This window comes from Pelophylax lessonae (genome assembly GCF_965119305.1).
Source record: "Pelophylax lessonae genome assembly, chromosome: 3".
In the NCBI taxonomy this organism is placed as follows: domain Eukaryota; kingdom Metazoa; phylum Chordata; class Amphibia; order Anura; family Ranidae; genus Pelophylax; species Pelophylax lessonae.
The window spans coordinates 450,602,385-450,625,971 of record NC_138770.1 but is presented as its reverse complement, the minus strand read 5'-3'; the positions used below and the strand labels follow the sequence as shown (position 1 = coordinate 450,625,971).

Sequence of the window (23,587 nt, the reverse complement as noted above, 5' to 3'; positions counted from 1 at the left end):
GTAAATTTTATTTTACCTGGTTGTTACATTTAGAACTTGAACAAATGCCCTATTGAATGGTTTTCCCTCTAGTTTGGTTTGGGGACAGCCCCATTATTTTTATTTTTTCTCACTTTTCATTCCATTAATAGTAGTCCCCAAGGCAAGCAAAAGTGTAAATCTCTCTAATAGGGACACAGATGGCAATAAACACCTGATGGATGTTCCAACCCTTCTCTTTGCAAAACTTTAAAGAAATGAAAAAAAAGGTTTGAGTTTTAGATGCTTCATTGACTTTAATAATGGCTAATATATTTGGGGGGTTCTCTTTTCAGGCAGATACAGAGAAAAGGAGAGATGAACAAAGGAAATATGGTGTTTTCTTTGACGACGACTACAATTACTTACAGCACCTGAAAGAAGTGGGCCCTGCTGAACTTGTTCCTTCTGATACTGGGCGACCACAAAGCAGGATTATTGTGACTGATGATGGAAAGGTAGAAGAAGAAGTGGAACAAATCCCAGTAAGTATTATGTCAGTCTGAGAGTATTTGGTAATTTTATATAAACATAACAGTACTCCCAGGGCCAGATTTCCATCACTGGAGCCTGTCAGCAGATAACTTTTTTGAGCCCATATCGGCAATCCTCTTCTGGGACTTGTAACATTTTACCACTCTTGACCTGTCTTGGAATATTGTACCAGTGTGTAAATATGCTCATTTAAGATGGCTATTTCTGTTGATAATTGGGGGGGTAGAGAAATATGTGGCTAATAAGTATGCAAAGAGAAGCCACCTCTTTGGGTCTGCTTTCTTTAGGCACTGGCCTACCGTGACTCACTCTTGGTATATGTGCCTCTAAGTATTCTGATTTATGTAAAACCACATTAACAAGTTACCATTACTTAGCTGTGATGAATAAAATACGTTTTAGATCTGTGTATTTAAAGTGATATTAACCACTTCCCGCCCGCCCTATTACAAATTGACGGCGGGAATGTGGTTGTGTTATCCTGACCGGACGTCATATGACGGCGGCAGGATAACACAGCTCTGGGCGCCCCCCCGGGGGCGCGCAGAGCGGCGATCGGTGATGCGAGGTGTCAGTCTGACACCCTGCATCTCCGATCTCGGTAAAGAGCCTCTGACGGAGGCTCTTTACCATGTGATCAGCCGTGTCCAATCACGGCTGGTCACATAGTAAAAAGGAACAGCCGTTGATCGGCTTTCCTTATTTCGTGCCTGACAGGCACGAGTAAAGGAGCGCCGATCGGCGGCTCCCCTGACAGGGGGGGGGGGGGGTCGGCACTGGTAATCAGATCATTGATTACCAGTGCAGACCCTCGGGGGGGGGGGGGGGATGCCACTAGATCCACCAGGGATGCCCACTATGACCCCAGGGATGCCCACTATGACCCCAGGGATGCCCACTATGACCCCAGGGATGCCCACTATGGCCACCAGGGATGGCAATCAGGGCTCAGGGAGCCCCCCATTGCCCTCCCCATCAGTGATGCCCACCAGTGTCCTACCTATCAGTGCTGCCCACAAGTGCCCATCATTGCCATGCTTTAGTGTCGCCCACCAGTGCCCATTATTGCCCACCAGTGCCGCCTATCAGTGCCCATCAGTGCCGCCCGTCAGTGCCGCCCATCAGTGCCCACCAGTGCCGCCTATCAGTGCCCGTCAGTGCCACCTATCAGTGCCCGTCAGTGCCACCTATCAGTGCCTGTCAGTGCCACCTATCGGTGTCCATCAATGCCGCCTATCAGTGCCCACCAATGCTGCATATCTGTGCTACCTATCAGTGCCACATATCAGTGCATATCAGTGCCGCCTATCAGTGCCACCCCATCAGTGCCTGTCAGTGCAGTCTCATCAGTGCTCATCAGTGCAGGAAAAAACTTATTTATTTACAAAATTGTATAACATAAACAAAAAAACTTTTTTTTTTTTTTTTTTCAAACTTTTCGGCCTTTTTTTATTTGTTTAGCAAAAAGTAAAAATCGCACAGGTGATTAAATACCACCAAAAGAAAGCTCTATTTGTGGGGGGAAAATGACATAAATTTGGTGTAGGTACAGTGTTGCATGACCGCGCAATTGTCATTCAAAATGCAACAGCGTTAAAAGGGGAAAATTGGCCTTGGCAGGATGGGAGGGAAGTGCCCTGTATTAAAGTGGTTAAAGTAGTTTTTTTTTCTTTTTTCAAATAACAAACATGTTTTACTTGCCAGTTCTGTGCAGTGGTTTTGCACAGAGCAGCTTCCATCCTCCTCTTCCTGGGTCCCCTGCCGGCTCTCTTGGCTCCACTCTCCTTCCAAGTGCCCCCACAGCAAACGGCTTGCTATGGGGACACCCAAGCCAATGCGCTGCATGTTAAATTAGATACGGATCTGTGGCTCAGCCCCTCCCTTTCTTTTCTCATTTGCTCACTGGCTGTGATTTTGACAGCAGTGGGAGTCAATGGCTCAGCCAAAGAGGAATGAAGGTCCCTGGTGTGCACATCGCTGGATTGAGATGGGGCTCAGGTTAGTATTTGGGGGGGGGGGGGGGCTGCTGCACACTTTAAAGTGTATGCTACCCCAAACATTACTTTAACAGTGATATTAAAGACTATTTTTTTTTTTTTTTTTAAATCACGAACATGTCATGCGTACCTGCTCTGTGCAGTGGTTTTGCACAGAGCAGCTTCGATGCTCCTCTTCGTGGGTCCCACACCAGTGCTCCTGACCCATCCCTCCTGCTGAGTGCCCCCCAGAGCAAGCAGCTTTTTGTGGGGGCACCCAAGCAGGCTTGCTCCCAAGCCACTGCTCTGCCTGTCCAATCACACACAGAGTGGCGGCTAGGCCCTGCCCACCTCTCTCCTCATTGGCTCACTGGGTGTGATTGACAGCAGCGGGAGCCAGGTAGAGTCCCCGGAGAGCTGAGGCTCTTGTGCACATCGCTGGATCAAGATTGGGATCAGGTGAGTATTAGGAAAGCTGGGAGCCTGCTGCACAGAGAATGCTTTTTTACCTTCAAGCATAGAATGCCTTTAGAATCACTTTAAATATATGTGTTGGGTTATTCAAATAGGTCTTGGTAAATGCGTTCTTTAATTTTATTTATTTCGTGTGCTGCTGATAAATACCTGGTGATCATGCCAGCTCCCCTTGGTTCCTGTGATGGCCTGGTAAGTTTGCATTCTTATAATTGCTGTTAGGAGGTACAGGATGCCATGCCAACACAATGTGCCTGTATCTCCTGTAGTCAGTGCTGTAATTGACAGCAGCTCCCAGCAGAAAGTTCACTGCTAAAACTGCATACACGCCCTCTACTTTGGGAAGAGAAAAAAGTGTGAAGGCTGTGTGGTCATGTCACTGCAGGGTTAAACATTTAAAAAAGGGACCAAGTTTTTCTATTTTTTTTTTTTTTTTTAAAAGGATGGAAATGATGTTTTCTGTGTTTAGAATACATTTTTGTACTCATATGTTTACAAACACTGCTGTTGTTTTGTATGTCCACAAAGACATTTATTTAAATTATAATTGGGGATATTTATTTGTTTTTTAGCCCCCAACTATAAATTTACCTTCTTCAGTGTTTGCATCTGAGTTTGAGGAGGATGTAGGATTGTTGAACAAAGCTGCACCTGTTCGAGGTAGGTGCTTTTGCAAATATAATCTTTGGTGATATATATTTTAGTTTTCAATATATTTATTATTGGTCTGTTAAACTAAAGAGAATGTATCGTGGCCTAAAATCATGCAACTAACTATTTTCATATTCAATTAGTTGGCTATTATTATTTAGCATAATCGATTCATCGGATAAAAACCTAAAAAAAAAGTGTGGTGTTTTAATTTAGTTAAGATGGAAAGGTAAAAATCAATTTATTCTTGAATATCTATAAAGCAGTGGTAAATATAAATAACTAGCTATATGGTTAGCGAACCAAATATCTAATCCACAATGAGAATAACGGACAGAAGATATACCGTATATATTCAAGTATAAGTCGACCCGAGTATAAGCCGAGGCCCCTACTTTTACCACAAAAAGATGGGAAAAATGATTGACTCGAGTATAAGCCTAGGGTGAGAATACAGGGCGGCGGGCATGGTACAGGAGAATGCAGGGCGGCGGGCATGGTACAGGAGAATGCAGGGCGGCGGGCATGGTACAGGAGAATGCAGGGCGGCGGGCATGGTACAGGAGAATGCAGGGCTGTGGGCATGGTACAGGAGAATGCAGGGCTGTGGGCATGGTACAGGAGAATGCAGGGTGGCTGGCATGGAACAGGAGAATGCAGGGTGGCAGGCATGGTACAGGAGAATGCAGGGTGGCAGGCATGGTACAGGAGAATGCAGGGGGACTGGCATGGTACAGGAGAATGCAGGGGGACTGGCATGGTACAAGAGGATCCGGGGTTGTGGGCATACTACAGGAGATGCAGTGCTGTGGGCATGGTACAGGTGGACCATGCCCGCAGCACTGCATCCCTTGTAGTATGCCCTCAGCCCTGCATAATGGCAGGTAGTGCAGCTGTTTCACTTGCCTGTTCCAGAGGCGCCTTCATTTTAAAAATGGCGCTGACACTTCATTGCGCACGCGCCGCCGCCGCTCGTTTACGTTCGGCTATTCCCGACACATACCTTCAGACTCTGAGATCACATTTTTTATTCAAAGTAGAAAAGACCTAAAACACTGTTTTGCAGATAATATAATATTATGCATGACCTGTCCTAATGGGGTTAAAAAACATTAGCCCTTTACAGTACAAAAACAGCAGATAATCACTACAAGAAGGGGTTCATTTACACAGTGAAAGTAATATATTTTACCGTATATCATATATACAGTATGATAATAAATATACCACAAGTAGGATATACAGAGAATTTTAACTGGGAGTCAGACATGAAGCTACATTGAGCTGTATGTGTGACAACTATTTTCAAAATTGATTTATGTCAATCATTTATTTCAGCCCTAAAACTATTATTAATAGTGGTGCACTGAAATAAAATTTTTGGTGCCAAAACTGTAAATTCAGGAAGGACTGAAAACTGAAATTGACGTTTTTTTAAAAAATATATGAATTTTTTTTAAATAATTGTATTCTATTCTATTTTTATTTAATATCATTAATTGAAATGGATATGAATTTTTTGGCCATTATCGGCACCTTTTGAAAGCTGTGTTGAAAATCTTGCTGCATTTTTGGTGAATATTTGGCAAACCGCACCAAAAACCTCCCCATTGAAATGCATTTAAAACGCAGCATCTGTGTTGCATTTTTGATGCATTTTTTGATTCACATAAACTATGAAAAACACAGCAAAGCAAGGTAAAATCACAGGAGTTGTTGGCAGCCATTGTCATCACTTTTTTTTTTTTTTTCTTTCTCACGATGCTGAAAACACTTTTTTCAGCTGATAAATTTTCGGCAGCTGAAATTTCAGTGCATCACTAATTTATTAAATCTAAGGAGAATAGCGAGAATACTGACCGATCTTGATTTTCCTCGTTGTTTTACAGAAAATCGTAACCGATGAACGGTAATTCGTATGAAAATTCTCTTTTTGTTGTTTGTTTCTGATCATGCACAGTCTTTCTTTTCTTATTTTTCTTGTATGAAAATGGTACACATTAAACAAAAATTGTTCGTTTTTTCCCGTATGAGACAAATTTTGGAGTTTGTCCCTTCGAGGAATTTTCTTAAGAAAATTCAGAATCGGCTGTCGAAAGTTATGTACACACTATATGAAAATCGTTCGAAAATGTTTGCCTGATTTTTTTATAGTGTGTACTAGCCTTAAAGATGATCAGACAGGGATACACCGAAAATAGGGAAAAGTAGTGATCAGTCACAGGATTCTCCCCCCCCCCCCCCCCCCCCATTCACAGATCGTGTCATATGCAGTGTAATCGGTGAAAGCACTTTTCTTAATGTGGGAGAGTGCAGGTGGGGGATTGTCTCTTCTTAAATCGTCTTTAGTATTGCTGAGCCCAGAAACCCAAAGCTGTTTACCCTCACCCCACCAAACGATTAGCAGCAGGAAGAAGACGAAGCATCCTTGTGGTGAAGATTTCTATAGAATCCAGCAGCCTGAACATTGTAGGACTTATTCAATAAAGGTAAGTAATGCAACTAAAGCTGTAGAGAAACTACCTAACCTGGTACCCAACACTCAGCCCTCGGGCTACTGACCACCAGTGCAGAAGAGAGAATGGGGTTAACACTTTCACTTCCATGACAACCAGTGGGGAGGGGACACTTTTTTTTCTGTCACCAATGCAGAGAGGGAGGGAGTTAACCATAATTGCCATGAACGCCAATACAAGAGAATACATGAAGGTATAAAAAAGTTTAAGCCTTAGAACCACTATAACACTGCCATGAATCTGTTCTGCTAACAGGTCTTTGTCTGGACTTGGATCCTGATGTTGTGGCAGCACTAGATGATGATTTTGACTTCAGTGACCCTGAAAACCAGTTGGAGGATGACTTCATATTAAAGGCTAACGATCTTGGCAGTGGGGATCAAAGGTAAAGGACAACTTCTTACAAGTACTGGTTGGAATACATGTGTTTTTTGAAATATTTATGTTTGGGAACTTATGTATATTATTGCCCTTAAAGACTAGGGCAAGCTATATTCTCATGGGCAGGTTTGCCTATTCTCTCTTCTGTTGAGGTTTGTCAGCTAATAAAAGTGTAAGTAAATGTACGGATTGAATGCACACCGTAAAAGCTAGGAAGCAATATCAAATTATCATCTCTGTGTCCAATATGTAAAATTCAGCAGAAAAGGGAATACACAAAAAGAACAATAATACAGTTAGCTTTGTTTCATACTGTAGCTGTGCAGTATAAGGAATAATTCATGCCATTATTGCAAAATATAAATATTATAAGATACTTCACATATACGTTTGTAGAAAATATATATTACGTTTATGGGTCTGTTTTTACTTTTGTAATCTATAGTTGTTCTTGGTGTTATATATAGAAATGAGTACGAAGGGAATGATGACGAATGGGAAGATGTTGACGATGAGGAAGAGGATGGTGATGAGAGCCAAGATGATGACTTTAACTCAGATGGCCCCCTGTCTGATGACGAGAGTAAAGGTGAAGATGGCCCAATGAAAGCGTTTCTGTTCATGCAGGAAGAGACGAAGAGTCGCTTCTCAGAATATTCTATGTCTTCATCTGTTATGAGGAGAAATGACCAGCTCACCCTGCTGGATGAGCGCTTTGAAAAGGTAAGATCAGTGAGTGATCAATAAATACAGACTGCAATTTTTCACTATAGTGCAATGGATAGAGAGAGAGCAAGAATTAATTATTTTTTGCCTGTGGCATGCTTAGCTACAGTGAGCTTGCATTCTCCCGAAATGTTATATAAAACTTACGATAATGAGGCCAAATGAATCCAATTGGGAGCAAACAGCAATAAAACACCTTTAATAATGAAACGTTAAAATTGCTCTTGATCAGTTCATATACCAGAACTGGCTCATCCAGAGGAATATAATTTCCTGCCAACAGATGTACATGTACTCTTATATAAAAGCTGGCAGTAGGAGAGAAAACAATCAAGATGGATTGTCTTGATTGGACACTGGAGAAACCTTAGGTGGAGAAACTGCAGAGGAGTCTCAAACTGGAACAGAAAGGGGTGGACTTAATCTGTGTACAAGGTGAGACAATACTTCCCAGTTTAATAGGGATGATTTTGCCGTTTTCCTCCCTATGGTTTAAGTGTCAATCCATTGGGATCATTGTCTTTCTGACTGGCAGCTTTTATATGGAAGTGTATTTACATCTGTTGGTGGAACATTGTATTCCTTTAAGTGAGCTGGTGATATGCACTGATCAAGTCAATGAGAGTGCAATTTAACTTTTTGTTTATCTGCAGTCCAGTGTTTTTCTGTTTTGATGTTTACATGTATGCTGTTTTTGGTCCTTGTTGAAATATACAGATCTTGCAAAGATATTCAGCACCTGCATGGAACCAGTGCAGCATAATACATTTGAAGATTTGTGCAATAAAGCACCACTATTAGTACAGGAAGGAAGGTTTGGAACCACTGCCAGATTTCTATCGCTGGCTGTGTTTCCTTGCCACCTACCTGTTCCATGATAGTCTGCATGACAGGATGTCGCCAAGACACAGAGTGATTCAAATCACCTAACAGCTGGGACACCAACAGCAATAGAAATCTGACCAAAATTGTGATATTTCTCTACTCTGTCCAACACAAAAAAAAAATGGCTGGTGTTGGCATTCACATTACCAACTTTCAGAACAAGGATTCTAGAGTACTACCTCCAGAGCTGGATGGTCTAGTGCACATAATCTGAGGGGAGGGAGGAATTGTTTTACCTCTGTTATTTAAATGTTTGACTGGAGTGCAGTGACTTGGCATAATGCAAAACTAAAATTAACAAGAATTTTATTTCATAAAAATTTAAAGACTTTCTTAACCACATGCCGGCAAGCCGCCATACTTTTACCGCGGCAGGTCGGCTCTGTCCCCCAGAAACAACGTACCTGTACGTCACTTCGTGAGACAGCTAGTGGGGGTGCGCGTGTTGCCACGGGGTGGGGGGTGGGGCACAAAGCGGGACCGGCGGGATTCTGTGTTCCTCCTATTTATTTAGGAACACAGGTTTCTGTGTTCATCCAGCAAGTCCATCCCCCACACAGAAAGCATCGCCTAGGGACACACTACCCTTTGATTGCCCCTGGTGTTATCCCTTCCCTGCCAGTGTCATTAGTACAGTAACCGTGCATATTTTTAGCACTTATTACTGTAGTAATGTCACTGCCCCCCCCCCCCCCCCAAAAGTGTCAGTTAAGTGTCCAATCTGTCCGCTGCAATGTCGCAGTCCCCATACAAATTGCTGTTCGCTACCATTACTAGTAAAAAATAAAAATGATAAATCTTTCCCCTAGTTTGTAGACGAGATAACTTTTCTGCAAACCAATCAAGATACACTTATTGGGATTTTTTTTTTTTTTACCAGTAATACGTAGCAGAATACATATTGGCCTAAAATGATGAAAAAATTTGATTTCTCTTTCGTTCATTGACGGACACAGCTCCTGTCATGTTTGACCATTGGGTTACGCTGCCCCCTACAGGAGTAGGACACTAGGCAGAAAAAAATTCTGGCTACACCCATAGGCAGTCCTAGGGGGTATACTCCCTCTCTTGGCTATAATCACTCAGTTTTTTCTGCCTAGTCAGGTGTAAGGACCTAGTTCCTCCTGGGTTTTTCCTGTGAGATCTACTTTCAACTGCCGAACTGGGCGAAGGGCTGGATAATCTAGATCCAGTGGTCACCCCAGGCTGGGCAGCGAGCTCGCGCAGGCCTAAGTTCCGCACTAGGTCGACCGTGACATAGCCCCACTGGACGGGGGCTGGCCCTGTGAGTTAAACGTCTCGTGAGGTTGCATACGACCTGGCCTTGGCCTAAGTCGCAGCGCTCCTCCTGCCCGACAGCGCCCCATTTCGATGGAGAGGAGGATCTGTCTGAAGCGGTGCCCACCTGGTTCTTGGTATGGTGAGTAGTTGTCCCCCCTCTACACCTGGAGGGTTTTGAGGTAGACGTGGACCCCTCCTTGGGATGGTCGGACCCCCGGGTTCCCCTCATTCCCGCAGGCACCCCCCCTGCCAAGTTCCTCATGCCGCCCCCCCCTCCACGTACACTGGGGATGTATTTTTTTTGGGATGGTCTGATCACTTTCCTGGGGTGGGGGCAGGGTTCTAAATGGCAATGGGGGCAGGGGGGGTGCGGAAGGGCTGTACCTGGTGGGGGCTACTGCCAGGGCCCCCTGTCCTGCCTCGATCTTTCCTGAGGCCTGGTCTCCTGATTTCTGGGTCCCTGTAGGCCTCGTAGCGCCGCGCAGAGCCGCCATTTTGTTGTAGCCTTGTGTACTCCTTTACATGGTGGCCATGTTTATATAGTCTGGCGGCCATTTTCTTGTTGTTTGCATTGCAAATAGCGGCGGCCATGACAGTGGAGCCCTGTGGGCGGTGATTTCGGTAGTGGGAGCCCCTCCTTATCCCCTGGTGCTGACTCCTGGATCATTTAGCTTCCTGATCGCCGCATGTGTAGTGCAGCTTCTGCTGGTGATTGCAGGGGCCTGTGTCGGCGGGTGGTGAGTATGGTGGGGTCCTCTCTCTCTCTGCTGAGGATCGCTTTTTGCCTTGTGCTTGGCGACCTAGTAGTGCTGCCAGCACAGTGGGGGTTGTCCCTTAGCAGTGTGTTACTTTTTTGTGGGGTCCCCTGGTGACTCATGGAGTCTTTGCAGCACGTATCCCCTCTCTGAGGCTGCGGGGTCCTCTGAGTCCCAACCATCCATCCATGCACTGACGGCGGTCCTGGAGTCCCATGTGTCCCAGGTGGAGGCGGCTTGGGGGCGACGGGCTAGCAAAAAGACCTCCCCCCCCCCCCCCGCCTTCCCCAGTCTCTGATGCTGGGTCTGATTTAGCCGCCACTAACGTGGGTCACCCTGCTTGGTCTGCAACCATGCACCTAGAATCCTCTGATAGTGAGGATGATTCCTCCAAGTCTGCGACCGTGAACGAAAAGCCGCTGGTAGATGCACTGATTGTATCTATGCGTGAGACCCTAAAGATGGAGGACTAAGCTGAAGCTGCGACGAAGGCGCAGGTACCCTTTGGCACTCACAAGCCATCCAGAGCGGCAAAGATGTTTCTTTTCCCCGCCTATTTAGTGGGGGCGACCAAAGCGTTCCCGTGGGGTTCCTAAGCAAGTTACAAGGCAATACCTCTATGAGGAGTCCCTCCTTAAGAAGTGGACTGTGCCACTAGTGGTGGACCCTCTGCTTTCCAGATTAAACAAGGCAACCTTGATTCAGGTGGAAGAGTCCCCAGCCTTTAAGGATCCGGCTGACCATAAGGCGGAAGCTGTGGCCCACATTATGTACACCTTAGCTGGTTCAACAATGAGGCCGGTGTTTACCATTGCCCTAGTGTCGCAAAACCTGACCGAGTGGGCTAAGCTCCTACGCCGTGACCTGGAAGGAGAACAGCTCCCTCTTACCTTTGCTGAGCTGGCAGACCAGCTCGTTCAGGGGCTGCAGTTTATCTTTGATGCCTCTTTGCACGCGGCTCCCCTGATGGCTCGCCTCTCTGTTTTGGTGGTGGTCCTTCAGGGTGTCTTTTGGCTCAAATGCTAGTCTGCGGACCAGACTTCTAAAAAGGCTTTGACTGATCTTCCCTTTCAAGGGGATCACCTGTTTGGTGCTACCCTGGATGACATCATTTAAGGTCTCACAGGTGGGAAGAGTACCTTTCTTCCACAGGCTACTAAGGGCAAGGAACCTTGTCGTAGACGTGGACTTTCCTTCTCTGCTCAAAATTATTATTTTTTTGTCCCTCGGGGTCGACTGACAAGGGCTCAAAGCCATTCGGGGCCTCCTTTGGCGGATCCAAACGAACCTGGTCTGGCAAGCCGAGAGCAGGCTTCTCCAGACCCGCGGACAAGGCTCCTTCTGCACGAAGGTGTGCCCTCACCCGTATCGGGGGTGGGGGGACATCTTCGCTGGTTTTCAGACCCGTGAACTTCCCTGGTGCAAGACAAGTGGGTACACAAAGTCATTCGGTCCGGCTACAAGATCGAGTTTCGCTCTTTTCCCCCAGCAAGGTTTATTTCCTTCCAACCTGCGCCTGTCCCCAGACTGGTTACAGGGTCTGTATGGGGCGGTACAAGACCTTTTCCTTCAAGGGATGATTGTCCCGGTTCTGACTTCAGAACGTTTCCAGGGTTTCTACTCAAACCCGTTCACAGTCCCAAAGAAGGAAGGCAAAGTGCGTCCAATCCTGGACCTCAAGGTGCTAAACTGCTTTGTGTGGGTACAGAAGTTCAGAATGGAGTCCATTGAACGGTGGTGGCATCCCTGCGTCAGCGGGATTTCCTTGCCTCTATAGATATCAATGATGCCTAGCTCCACATTCCAATATGTGCCAGTCACCAGCGTTTTCTTCGCTTTGCTGTGGGAGGGGAGCATTATCAGTTTGTGGCATTATCCTTTGTTTTCGCCTCTGCTCCTCGGGTCTTCACAAAAGTGTTGGCTCTATTGCTAGCCTTTCTACGCCAACAGGGGATCGCGGTACTGGGCTACTTGGACGATCTCCTTCTGCGAGCAGAGTCTCCCTCTGCTATGGTGGAGAACCTGGAGATCCCAATAGGAACTCTGCAGGAGTTTGGCTTGATTCTGAATTTTCAGAAGTCTGCCCTGGTTCCGTCCATGAAGCTGGACCATTTGGGCCTGACTCTGGACTCGGCTGTAGCCACAGTGCTCCTTCCTCTGGACAAACTCCAGAAATTGCAGGCCGTAATTCGCCTCCTGCTGTCCAACAAATGGTCATCCCTCCGGACTTGCATGCGGGTGCTGTGCCTGATGGTATCTACCTTCGAGGAGGTTCTGTTTGCACAGTTTCATACAAGGTCCCTGCAAAGGGAGATTCTGACCAAATGGGACAAGACTCTGCAGTCTCTGGACAACCAGACCCGGCTAAGTCGGGGAACAAAGGAGTCCCTGATATGGTGGCTTCGCTCTCGGGCGCTTCGGCTGGGAAAATCCTTTCTTCCCTTGTATTGGACAGTGGTCACCATGTATGCCAGCCTGCCTGGCTGGGGAGGCGTCCTCAGCAACTATTCTGTTTAGGGGATCTAGACACTGGAAGAGTCCAGACTACAGATCAATGTCCCGGGAACTCAGAGCGATCAGACTGTGTCTGGATCATTGGACAGATCGGATGCCCAGTACGCAACTGGGCATCCATCGGATAATGCCATGGCCATGGCTTATTTCAATCACCAAGGGGGCACAAGAAGTGTCCTGGTGGCTCTGGAGGTAGTGGGCATTCTAAGGTGGGCAGAATGGTTGGTTCATTCCAGCCCTGTCTGCCGTACACATTCTCAGAGTGGAAAATTGGCAAGCGGATTACCTCACCGCTTCTGAAGACGTCATTGATGACGAAACGCGTCAAGCGTAATCACATCCCTTCCGCATTGTTGGAGCGCAGATCCGGTGGTTGGCTAACTCGGCGTCCCGGAAGCCACCGCTAAAGAGGATCTTGCGGTCCCTACTATACCTGCCTGCCTGCTTTTATCCACTCAAATGTGAGTACCTATTTGATGCTTTAAATAAATGATTACATTTTAAACAATACTTCACTATATGAGGCTCTTTTCCCATATGATACCCTGGACATATTTCCCATGAGTCCACCCTGACAGCCACGATCCATATGGCTCCACAAGGGCTACACCAGAGGATCCAATATACAACATATATCTTATGACCGGATAGCGGATCTTTGGTTTTATATGCTGGATACCCCTGTAGGGGTGCGATCATCTGGTGAGTGCGGGACAAAATTGGGAACAAGAGGGGTGCACTGTCCCCACACCCGGCACCTATACTTCGGAAGCACTTTAAAAACACCCACCCACGGATCAGAACATTGCCATAGTTCACCCCCTAATGAACTCTGAAGGACTTTTTACCGATTGATTTGACCGATTGAATTATTTATTATATTATTTTTTTGCACAGAACCACAGATTTTTTTATATATATATACTTTTTTGATATGGATTTTCCCGTAAACAACTATTTTCTATATTGAATATTTTTCACTAATTAGCACCTTAGCACTATTCACTACCAATATAGAATATCTCTGATTAACTGCACTTTTCTCTGTTACTGATTATATTTATTGCACTCATTCACTTATCATATTTTTATGATATTGTTGCACAGTCACTTTTCTTCACAGATTTAATTTAATATCCGTCTCTGTCTATTCACTGGTCAGATACCCCACTGGCTAAATTTGCTCCAATCAATTTTATTGGGGTCTGCGCACTTTTTTGCACTATTTGCACTTTATATGTCATAAAACATATATTGATTTGTGACTGTATTAATTTATTGCTTTGCACTTACATCTATTTATATCTGGGGAGATCCCCCACACATTGTATTGCTGTTTCATATTTATCTGAGAATTTCTTATACTATTTATTGGTATTATTATTTTATACACAATTTTAGGCAGCGCCAATTACCTCAATTGCTTTTATTAAGCGGATTACCTCAGTCGGCAGGTGATGGACCAACGGGAGTGGTCCCTTCTTCCGGAGGCATTTCATCAGCTGTGTCTTCTGTGGGGCACCCCCGAGGTGGATCTAAAGCTAGGAAATCTACCTATAGGAAGATCTACCATCGTACGTGGAAGACGTACAGTCGCTTGGGGTTTATCCTTCTCTCCTTTTCGGTGGCTCACATCTTAACCTTCCTTCAACGGGGTGATTTGAACAGAATTTGGCCATGAGTACCATCAAAGGCCAGGTCTCAGCCTTGGCGGTCTTTTTCCATCGACCTTTGGCCACACACTCACTGGTGCGTACCTTTCTTCAGGGTGTCCGACATTTGGTTCCTCCATTGCCGGCTCCGTTGCAATCTTATTTTGGTGCTTTCAGCTCTACAGAAGTCTCCTTTTGAAAATTTCCAGGAGATTCCCCTGCTTACACTGTCCCAGATGGCCTTTTTGGTGGCCTGTCGCTCACCTTATTTGGTGATTCACAAGGGTAAAGGTGGTGCTTCGCCCCTGTATGTCATTCCTTTCAATCGTGGTCTCTGATTTTCATTTGATTTAAGACATTGTGTTGGCTTCTCTGTGTGTCTGAAGCCTAAACATCCGAAGGAAATTGCCTTGCATACCTGGGATGTGGTCCATGCAATTCAGGTGTACCTGGCAGCTACGGAGTCTTTCAGAAAGTCAGACTCTTTATTTTTGCTCATGGATGGACCTTGCAAATGGTTGCCTGCTTCCTTTGCGACCATTTCCAGATGGATCAGACAGACGATGGTTCAGGCCTATTCCATCAGGGGTCATGTTCCTCCTTTCCCTGTCAAGGTGAACTCTACTGGGGTGCTTAGTGCCTCCTGGGCCTTCCGCCATCAAGTGTCAATGACGCAGGTTTGCAAGGCGGCCACCTGGTCGTCAGTGCACACTTTTACAACGTTTTATAAAGTGAATGTGTTGGCATCTGCGGATGCTTCCTTTGGCTGCAAGGTTTTGCAGGCTGCTGTTAAGAGGACCTGATCCTCTTTAAGGGTGTATTGTTTTTTCAGGTGAAAAAAATGAGGTTGAAGGATTATAAGAGGTGCATAAAAGTCAGCCAGCCCCCAGTCTGATGTACTCCAGTTTGTACCATCGTTACAACTTAGTTATTTGAGTTTTGAGACAACAACCAGTCATGGATTAAGGTGGGTTGGGGGAGGTTGGGCTGTCTCCCTCTCACCTGTTCCCCCATCCATTAGCAGCCATGTGGTTTCAGTGTGAAGACACTAAATTAGGAGTGTTAGCACTGCAGATTTAACAGGGTGCCGTGAAGTGGCTCTGCAGCTTTCACATGCGTTTGCAAATGTGTGTCAACTAAACCCCTGTTCTTTGTATCATGAGACAGGTCTACTTGGTTGGTGACAGACTGGAGGGTGAGTACATCAGACTGGGGGTTGGCTGACTTTCATGCACCTCTTCTAATCCTTCAACCTAATTTTTTTCTTGTTATAGGGATGGAGACGCCGGCCACCACCTGCTTGGGTCTCACTTAAAGTCCCACCTAGTCCATTATGTTTGTTTTTTCAGGTGGGCTCCAGTTGTTTGGGTTGAGTCCCTGTTGCCTGGTTGGCTACGGTTTAGCCTTGGAAAATTTTTGCTGTTTCCTACCCCTCATGTATGACACTGCTTTGGGACATCCCAATGGTCAAGAATGACAGGAGCTGTGTCCGTCAATAAACGAAAGAGAAAATGGTATTTTTGACTTACCGTAAAATCCATTTCTCTGATGTTCATTGACGGACACAGCACCCACCCCTCTGTGGAGTTATAATTCTCCTGACACTGCTTGTAACAAAACTGAGTGACTATAGCAGAAAGAGGGAGTATATCCCCTAGGACTGCCCATGGGTGTAGCTAGAATATTTCTCTGCCTAGGGTCCTACTCCTGTAGGGGGCAGCATAACCCAATGGTCAAAAATGACAAGCTGTGTCCGGCAATGAATATCAGAGAAATGGATTTTACGGTAAGTCAAAAATCCAATTTTTAACATTTTTTTGGGGGATTTTTTTATAGCAGAAAATTAAAAATATTATTTTTTCTTTTTTTAATTAACCATGAAATAAATCTTTTCCCTAGTTTTTACATGCAACTTTTGCGCAAACCAATCAAAATACGCTTATTGGGATTTTTTTTTACCAAAAATATGTAGCAGAATACAAATTGGCCTAAAATTATAGAAACATTTGATTTTTATTTATTTATTTTTTTGAGGAACGTTGTATAGCAGAAAGTGAAAAATATGTTTTTTTTTTTTTTTTTTTTTTTCAGAATTGTTGCTTTTTTTTTGTTTATAGCGCAAAAAAATAAAAATCGCAGAGGTGATCAAATAACCCTAAAAGAAAGCGCTATTTTTAGGAAAAAAAGGACATCAATTTTATTTGGGTACAGTGTCACACACCCGCACAATAGTCAAAGTAACGCAGTGCCGTATCACAAAAATGGCCTGGTCATTAAGGGGGTAAAATCTTCTGGTCCTTAAGTGGTCAATTGTAAGGGCTAATTTTAGTGTAGAAGGCTAAAGTTTAGCACAGAATTTCCATGGTAAAGCAGCTAGCTTAGATGATGACTAAAGCTATATTATCTTTAAACACAATTGAAATTTCAGTTAATCGGGTAAATATATCCAGGTGCATCAAAACAAAAAGTGTTGAATGTTTTTCCATTTATTTCCCTTCAAAAGCAGCCACAGCCTGAGTGAAAAAAGCACTTTGCATGTCACCAGTTAGAGTGATAGTCCTGTTTTCCGTTGGTAAGCAGTGGTCTGCAGAAGTTCGACATGCCCCTATACTAAATTAAATCTATAACTTTGCAATCGGCAAAGCCTATGCTCCCTGCTGATTAAAGAGCTCTGGCTGTGACCCAGCAGGGGTTTTGTCAGACCTCTACAGAGAGAGCACTGCTTCCTTTTTAAGTAATGCCTCGTACACACGCAACGATTATCGGCCGACTGATCGGTCGACTTTTGTCCAGAGTGGTGTTTTGTTGGTTGGAATGTGCCTAGACTGCACATGAATTTTCTCGGCCAACAAAAATCTACTTCTGAAGTGATGTCATGTGTTGGTTTACTTTCCGTGTGTTTTTTCTTCTCTGAGCATGCCCAGTCTAGCTCATCAGATTTTTGTCTGCCGAAATCTGTACTGACTGACGGAAAATCGGCCCTTGTGTTGATGGCCAACAAAAATTTTATAGCCTGCACACCAGATTTTATTCGGCCGAAAAGTCGGAGTCGGTTGTCGAATGCATCATACTAACAAGCCGAAAATCGGCCGATCGGACGTTGGCCGAAAATTCCCGACCAATAATTGATGCGTGTGTACGAGGCATTAGCCTCCCAGTCTGCAGCATGTTGGCAGGTGACCGCTAAGGCCGTGGCTGCTTTATAAAGAAAACTTGCTGTAAAGCTCTGAACATATTTTGTTTTGATGCAACTGGAATGTGTTTAGCCATTTTAAACAGAAAGATCAGTTGGGTTGTAAATCTCATTTAAATATATTCCTAAATAACCACAAATGATGTACTGTAAATCCATGTTGTGTGCACTAAAAGTCTTTGCAGACTTGATTATTGCCATATTAAAGTAGCTGTGCTGGGCATAGCCTGTACAGAGAGCACCCACTACAGGATGCATTCAGAAAGGTATAGTAGGGGGCGGAGACAAAACCAGTCATCCTGTACAAAGGGAGGGAGCAGCAGTGACTGGTCATTATTACAGAGGTAAAGTTTCCGGAAGAAATACTCAAAACACACTAAGATTCTAGGAAGAATACACATGGATCTTGTATTTAGACAATATTAACTCATTCCAGAGTTGTGCTTTAAATGTCATCATATATTTTATCTATACTATTTTAAATTTTTGGCTTACAGTTTTATGAGCAGTTTGACGAGGATGAGATTGGTGCCTTGGATAATGCAGAATTAGAAGGATTTATTCAGACAGATAGTGCTAGACTTCAAGATGTGGTAGAGGACTTCTTCAAGCAGAGGGCAAAAGAGTAAGTGCCATATTTTTCTACTGTATGTGTTGTTTTAAAAAGGTAATATTGGAAAAGCCATTGCTGAGGAAGACAGAGGTTCAGAACTCGCCTAACAGTTGCAGATATATGAACTGTGATTCCTATACAGTACGAGCATTTGTGATGCAAAGTGTGACCTTCTAGGCAAGAAAGAAGAAAGATTACTTCAGAAAACCTATTAATTGACCTATCTTGTTATAAAGTCAACAGCTTTGCTAAGATTGTTAAAGCCTAAGTCCAGGTTTACTATGAGTTTAAAAAGTTCATTTGGGCCAGGCTGACCCAAACAAACTATTTTTCTCACTAACAGCTGTGCCTACAGGGAGTGTTGTATAAATTGTATGCAGCAACAAGGGACTCCCTTTCCTGCCTCTGAAACCAAATCGAGTTGGGCTGAGTGCCGCTCAGCCATTCACAGGAAGCCTTTTACTTTTATGAGTGAATACAAGACTTCTTGTGACTGGCTGAGGTTTGGAAGCAGGTGAATGACATCATGATCTCCACCTCAGTCAATCACAGGAAGCCTGACATTCATTCATAAAAGTACATACAATGGATATAAAAAATGAGACAAAGCTAAATTATTTCAGAACTTTTTCCAACTTGAATGTGACCTATAAACTGTACAAGTCAGTTGAACAAAAAACTGAAATCGTTTAGGTGAAGGGAAGTAAGAAATATATGGTTGCATAAGTGTGCACACCCTTAAACTAATAGTCTTTTTTGGTCTATCAGCATGGCACACTGGGATGTGGCAGTATTTGCCCACTCTTCTTTGCAAAAACACTCCAAATCTGTCAGATTGGGAGGACATCTTCTGTGCACAGCCCTCTTCAGTTCACCCCACAGTTTTTCAAAGTTTTTCAATTGGATTCAGGTCTGGGCTCTGGCTTGGCCATTCCAAAACTTTAATCTTCTTCTGGTGAAGCCATTCCTTTGTTAATTTGGATGTATGCTTTGGGTCGTTGTCATGCTGAAAGATGAAGTTCCTCTTTATTTTCAGCTTTCTAGCAGAAGCCTGAAGGTTTTGTGCCCATATTGACTGGCATTTTGAACTGTTCATAATTCCCTCTACCTAAGGCCCCTGTCCCAGCTAACAAAAAAAAACAGCCCCAAAGCATGATACTGCCACTGCCATGCTTCACTGTGGGTATGGTGTTAATATGGTTATGTGAAGTGGTGCTTTTGCACCAAACATATCTTTTGGAATTATGGTCAAAAAGGTCAACCTTTTTGTTTCGTCAAACCATAACACATTTTCCCACATGCTTTTGGGAGACTTCAAATGTGTTTTTGCAAAATTTAGCCGGGCTTGCATGTTTTTCTTCATAAGTAAAGGCTTCAGTCTTGCCACTCTACACCATAGCCCAGATATATGAAGAATACAGGAGATTGCTGTCACATGTGCCATACAGCCAGTACTTGCCAGATATTCCTGCACCTCCTTTATTGTTGTTGTAGGCCTCTTGGCAGCCTCCCTGACCAGTTATATTCTTGTCTTTTCATCAATTTTGGGGTGACATCAAGTTCTTGGTTATGTCACTGTTGTGTCATATTTTCTACACTTGATGATGACTGTCTTCACTGTGTTCCATGGTATATCTAATGCCTTGGAAATTCATCTGTACCCTTCTACTGACTGATACCTTTTAACAATGAGATACCTCTGATGCTTTGGAAGCTCTCTGCGGACCATGGCTTTTGCTGTAGGATGTGACTAAGAAAATGTCAGGAAAGACCTACTAGAACAGCTGAACTTTATTTGTGGTTAATCTGAGGCATTTTAAATGATGGCAGGTGTGTACTGACTCCTATTTAACATGAGTTTGAATGTGAATGCTTAATTCTGAACACAACTACTTCCCCAGTTATAAGAGGGTGTGCACACTTATGCAACCACATTATTTTAGTTTTTTATTTTTAATTCCCCCCCCCCCCCCCCAATAAAAAGAAAAGATTTCAGTTTGTTTTTAAGATGAGTTGTACAGTATTTAGATCACAAAAAAGTTCTGAAATGGATTATCTTTGTCTCATTTTTCTTACATCTCAGAAACCTGAAATTTTAACAGGGGTGTGTAGACTTTTTATATCCACTGTAGCTTTCTGTGAATGGCTGAGCAGCAATCAGCCCACCTTAATTTTGTTCCAGGAATAGGACAGAAAGTCCCCGTCCTGCTGCCAGGGCACATCGCTATACTGTATGTAGCTGAGGCTACCTACTCTTTATACAGTACTCCCAGTGGGCATATGGTAAAGGAAAAGTTGGTTTGGGTCAACTCAGCACAAGCAAACTATTTAAATCCTACTGTTAGTAAACCTGGAGTTAGGCTTTAAATGGAACCTGCTGGCTAACCAAGGCTGTCTGTAATAGAATAAATTACTGGACCTTCCTGACCCAGATTTTTACTACATAGGGTTGCTGTAGATGAAGTGGAGAGGCACTGTTGAGCATGTCAAATGTCTTCAACACAGGGATGCTGTAGTTGTAGTGAAGATGCACTGTTCAGCCTCTGTAAAATGTCACCTACGCAAGGTTGCTGTAGATGTAACATGTAAGCAAAGCACTTTTTAAATGTCATCTACACAGGGCTTCTATAATTGTAGTAGAGAGGCACTATCAAGCACAAATGAAGTACCATCTACACAGAGCTGCAGTACATTTAGTGGAGCGGCACCATCCAGCACCTAGAAAATGTCACTTGTAAAAATAGGGCTAAGCTTTAATTATGTGACAAGTTATGACAAGGTTTCATTTACTGGACTAATAATCTTTCGGCATTCTATGCAGATGTGTAAAGTTAAAAGATTTGAAACCCAGAGAAGGTTTGGATTTGATTGAAGAAGAGGAAGAAGCGGAAGAGGAAATGCAAACTATAGTTCTAGAAGCGCCTGCTGAAAAGTGGGACTGCGAATCAATAATCAGTAAGTGTATTACCACTTGCCTACTGGGCACTTTCACCCCCTTCCTGACAAGGCCAATTTTCAGCTTCCAGCGATGTCGCACTTTGACAATTGTGCAGTCATGCAACACATGGTATTTAATTGCCACTGTTTTTTTTTTATTTTTTTGCTAAATAAACAAATGCCAAATATTTGCAGGAAAAAAACAAACTTTTTTATAGTTTGTTATAACATTTTGCAAACAGGTAATTTTTCTCCACTGATAGGCGGCACTCATAGGCGACATTGATGAGGAGGCACTGGTGGTCACTGATTGGCAGTGGTAAAGAGCTGCTGATTGGCTTTACCTCAATCTGTGTTCAGCAGTGTCCGGAGGATGGCGAGCTTGATCACTGGAGGCCGTGCCAGAACTGGGCGACCGCGTTGTAGCAGTCATTCAGCTATAGCGCAGTCGGCAAGTGGTTAAAATTGCATCATACTATTCAGTCAGACATTGGCATCCTCATGATCCCCGTCCTCATGTTACACTTTGTGTAGCGACTGGCTCCCAATGCTGGTTGTTACTGACGATCAGAAACCATTCAGAATGGCTCTCAATCATGTGATCATTATGTCAGCTCTGACATAGTGATAAAATTAAAACTGGTGCCTTCATTAATAAAAATTAAAGCTTTCAGCCTGCAATTGAACACTGCCAAAAAAAAATCCATCTATCTAATCGTTTTTTGTTTTTTTTTTCGTGCGCAAGCTCAAAGCGACGGTGGCGCTTTAACATTTTTTTTTTTTCCCTATTTATTTTATTTCATTTTTAGCACAAATCTAATCACTTTTATTGCTAATGTAAACAGTCCTTGTGACAGCAATAAGCAGTGACAGGTACTCTTTATGGAGGGATTGGGGGTCCAAAAGACCCCAGACCCCTCCACTACACTTCAAAGTATTCAAAATGGCAAAATCTGCATTTTTGAATACTGACAGTTTTTTAAAATCGGCGTTGTTAGCAGCCGAGTAAACCGGAAGTGACGTGACGTTGCTTCTGGGTCACTACATCGGAGACCCGATCAAAGCCGAATCCAGCAACCAGCCGGCGGACGTGTACCAATTTATTGTACCTATTTGACGACATTTCAGCTAGCAAGATATAAACTGTCTTATAACCCATTATGTCCCAATTGTCAAGGGGCTCCTGGTTCCTTTTTTTCCACCTTTTCTATCCCTCCGAGGCTTACTGGAAGCAAATAATCTTTTTTATATGTCATAGGTTCCTCGGTACAACTAGAGTCTTTGCAATGCCTGCTGGGTCCTCCGGAGTCTTTAGCAATAAATGTTTAATTGCTCAGATTTTGCCTGAGGTTTTGTTGACTGCCAAAAGGCTGATAGCTAAGGTGTGGATCAAAGCTGGGTTTCTGCTTCAGCAGCCTAGTGAGGAAGGCTCGTCACATCAGATGGTGCTGTTGGTAGTTGTGGAGGAAAAAGCATGACCTATAGACTGTTGCTAACCTAATGAGAACCAACAGACAATGAAGAACAGAGAGTAAAAAAAATCAGGAATGGGCCCACATTACCATCTAGGGAAAAGAGAAAAGAAAGGACGTGTACATAATACATACAATGTATAAAGTATATGAGGACATAAAGTAAGACGGTACCTTCTATTGCTGCTGCTTTTCTGCTTGGTTAACCACATTGTAGGACAGGGTCAGATATAGGAGCTTGTTAAACCCCTTGTAAAAGCAGTACATGTTAAATAAAAAAAAAAAAATAATAATAAAAAAAACTTAAAAGCACATCATGCACATTTTAGTGTATATCTTTCTAAAAATATGCATTTGAAAAGCGGCTGCGCAAATATTGTGTGAAACTTTGCAACAAGCCACCATTTTATTCTTCAAGGCCTCTGCTTTTAGACAACATTGAATGTGTGGGGTTCTAAGTAATTTTCGTATTTTTAATGTGTGGTTAAAAAAACAGCGGTTAAAGGACAGTTAAGCACTAGCCCCAATATTTTTAGTTTTGCCACCTTCCCTCTATTAAAGTGGCTGTAAACCGTGGCTGGTTAAAAAAAAAAAAAAAAAAAACTATAAGGCAATTGCATAATATGTTAGTAAAAAAACATGTAAGGCAATTGCATAATGTGTTAGTATGCATCGCATATTAGCACATTATAAAATACTTACCTTAGAACGAAGCCCTTGCACGGTGCACTGTCACCGCTGAGAGCTTACCTCTTCCCCTGGTCTTTCTTCTGGGGTTTGCGAGCTCCGGCTGTGTAATTGGCCGGGGCCACGATTACGTCACTCCTGCACATGCGTGTTGGAGCCCTTGGTTCTGGCGCAAAGCTCTGAAGTTTCAGCAAAGTATGCCGAACTTTCAGAGCGTATGCACCAGTGATGTCACCGGCTGCATCCAGGGTGAATATCTCCTCAACTGTGCACATTTAGGAGATATTCATTTTTTCTACAGGTAAGCCTTATTATAGACTTACCTGTAGGTAAAGGTCACAAAGCAGGGTTTACTACTGCT

At 43.7% G+C, this 23,587-nt stretch overlaps 1 protein-coding gene across 1 annotated transcript in view; it reads left to right on the top strand.

Annotated features, from left to right (window-relative positions):
• The window catches only part of LTV1 (LTV1 ribosome biogenesis factor), a 45,015-nt gene that overhangs the window by 6,930 nt on the left and 14,498 nt on the right, over nucleotides 1-23,587 (top strand). Inside the window, exons 3-8 of the mRNA XM_082248844.1 lie at nucleotides 315-503; nucleotides 3,536-3,623; nucleotides 6,386-6,515; nucleotides 6,979-7,234; nucleotides 18,015-18,142; nucleotides 20,952-21,085. Coding sequence (XP_082104970.1) covers nucleotides 315-503; nucleotides 3,536-3,623; nucleotides 6,386-6,515; nucleotides 6,979-7,234; nucleotides 18,015-18,142; nucleotides 20,952-21,085 — 925 coding nt within the window. The remainder of the gene's footprint in view (nucleotides 1-314; nucleotides 504-3,535; nucleotides 3,624-6,385; nucleotides 6,516-6,978; nucleotides 7,235-18,014; nucleotides 18,143-20,951; nucleotides 21,086-23,587) is intronic.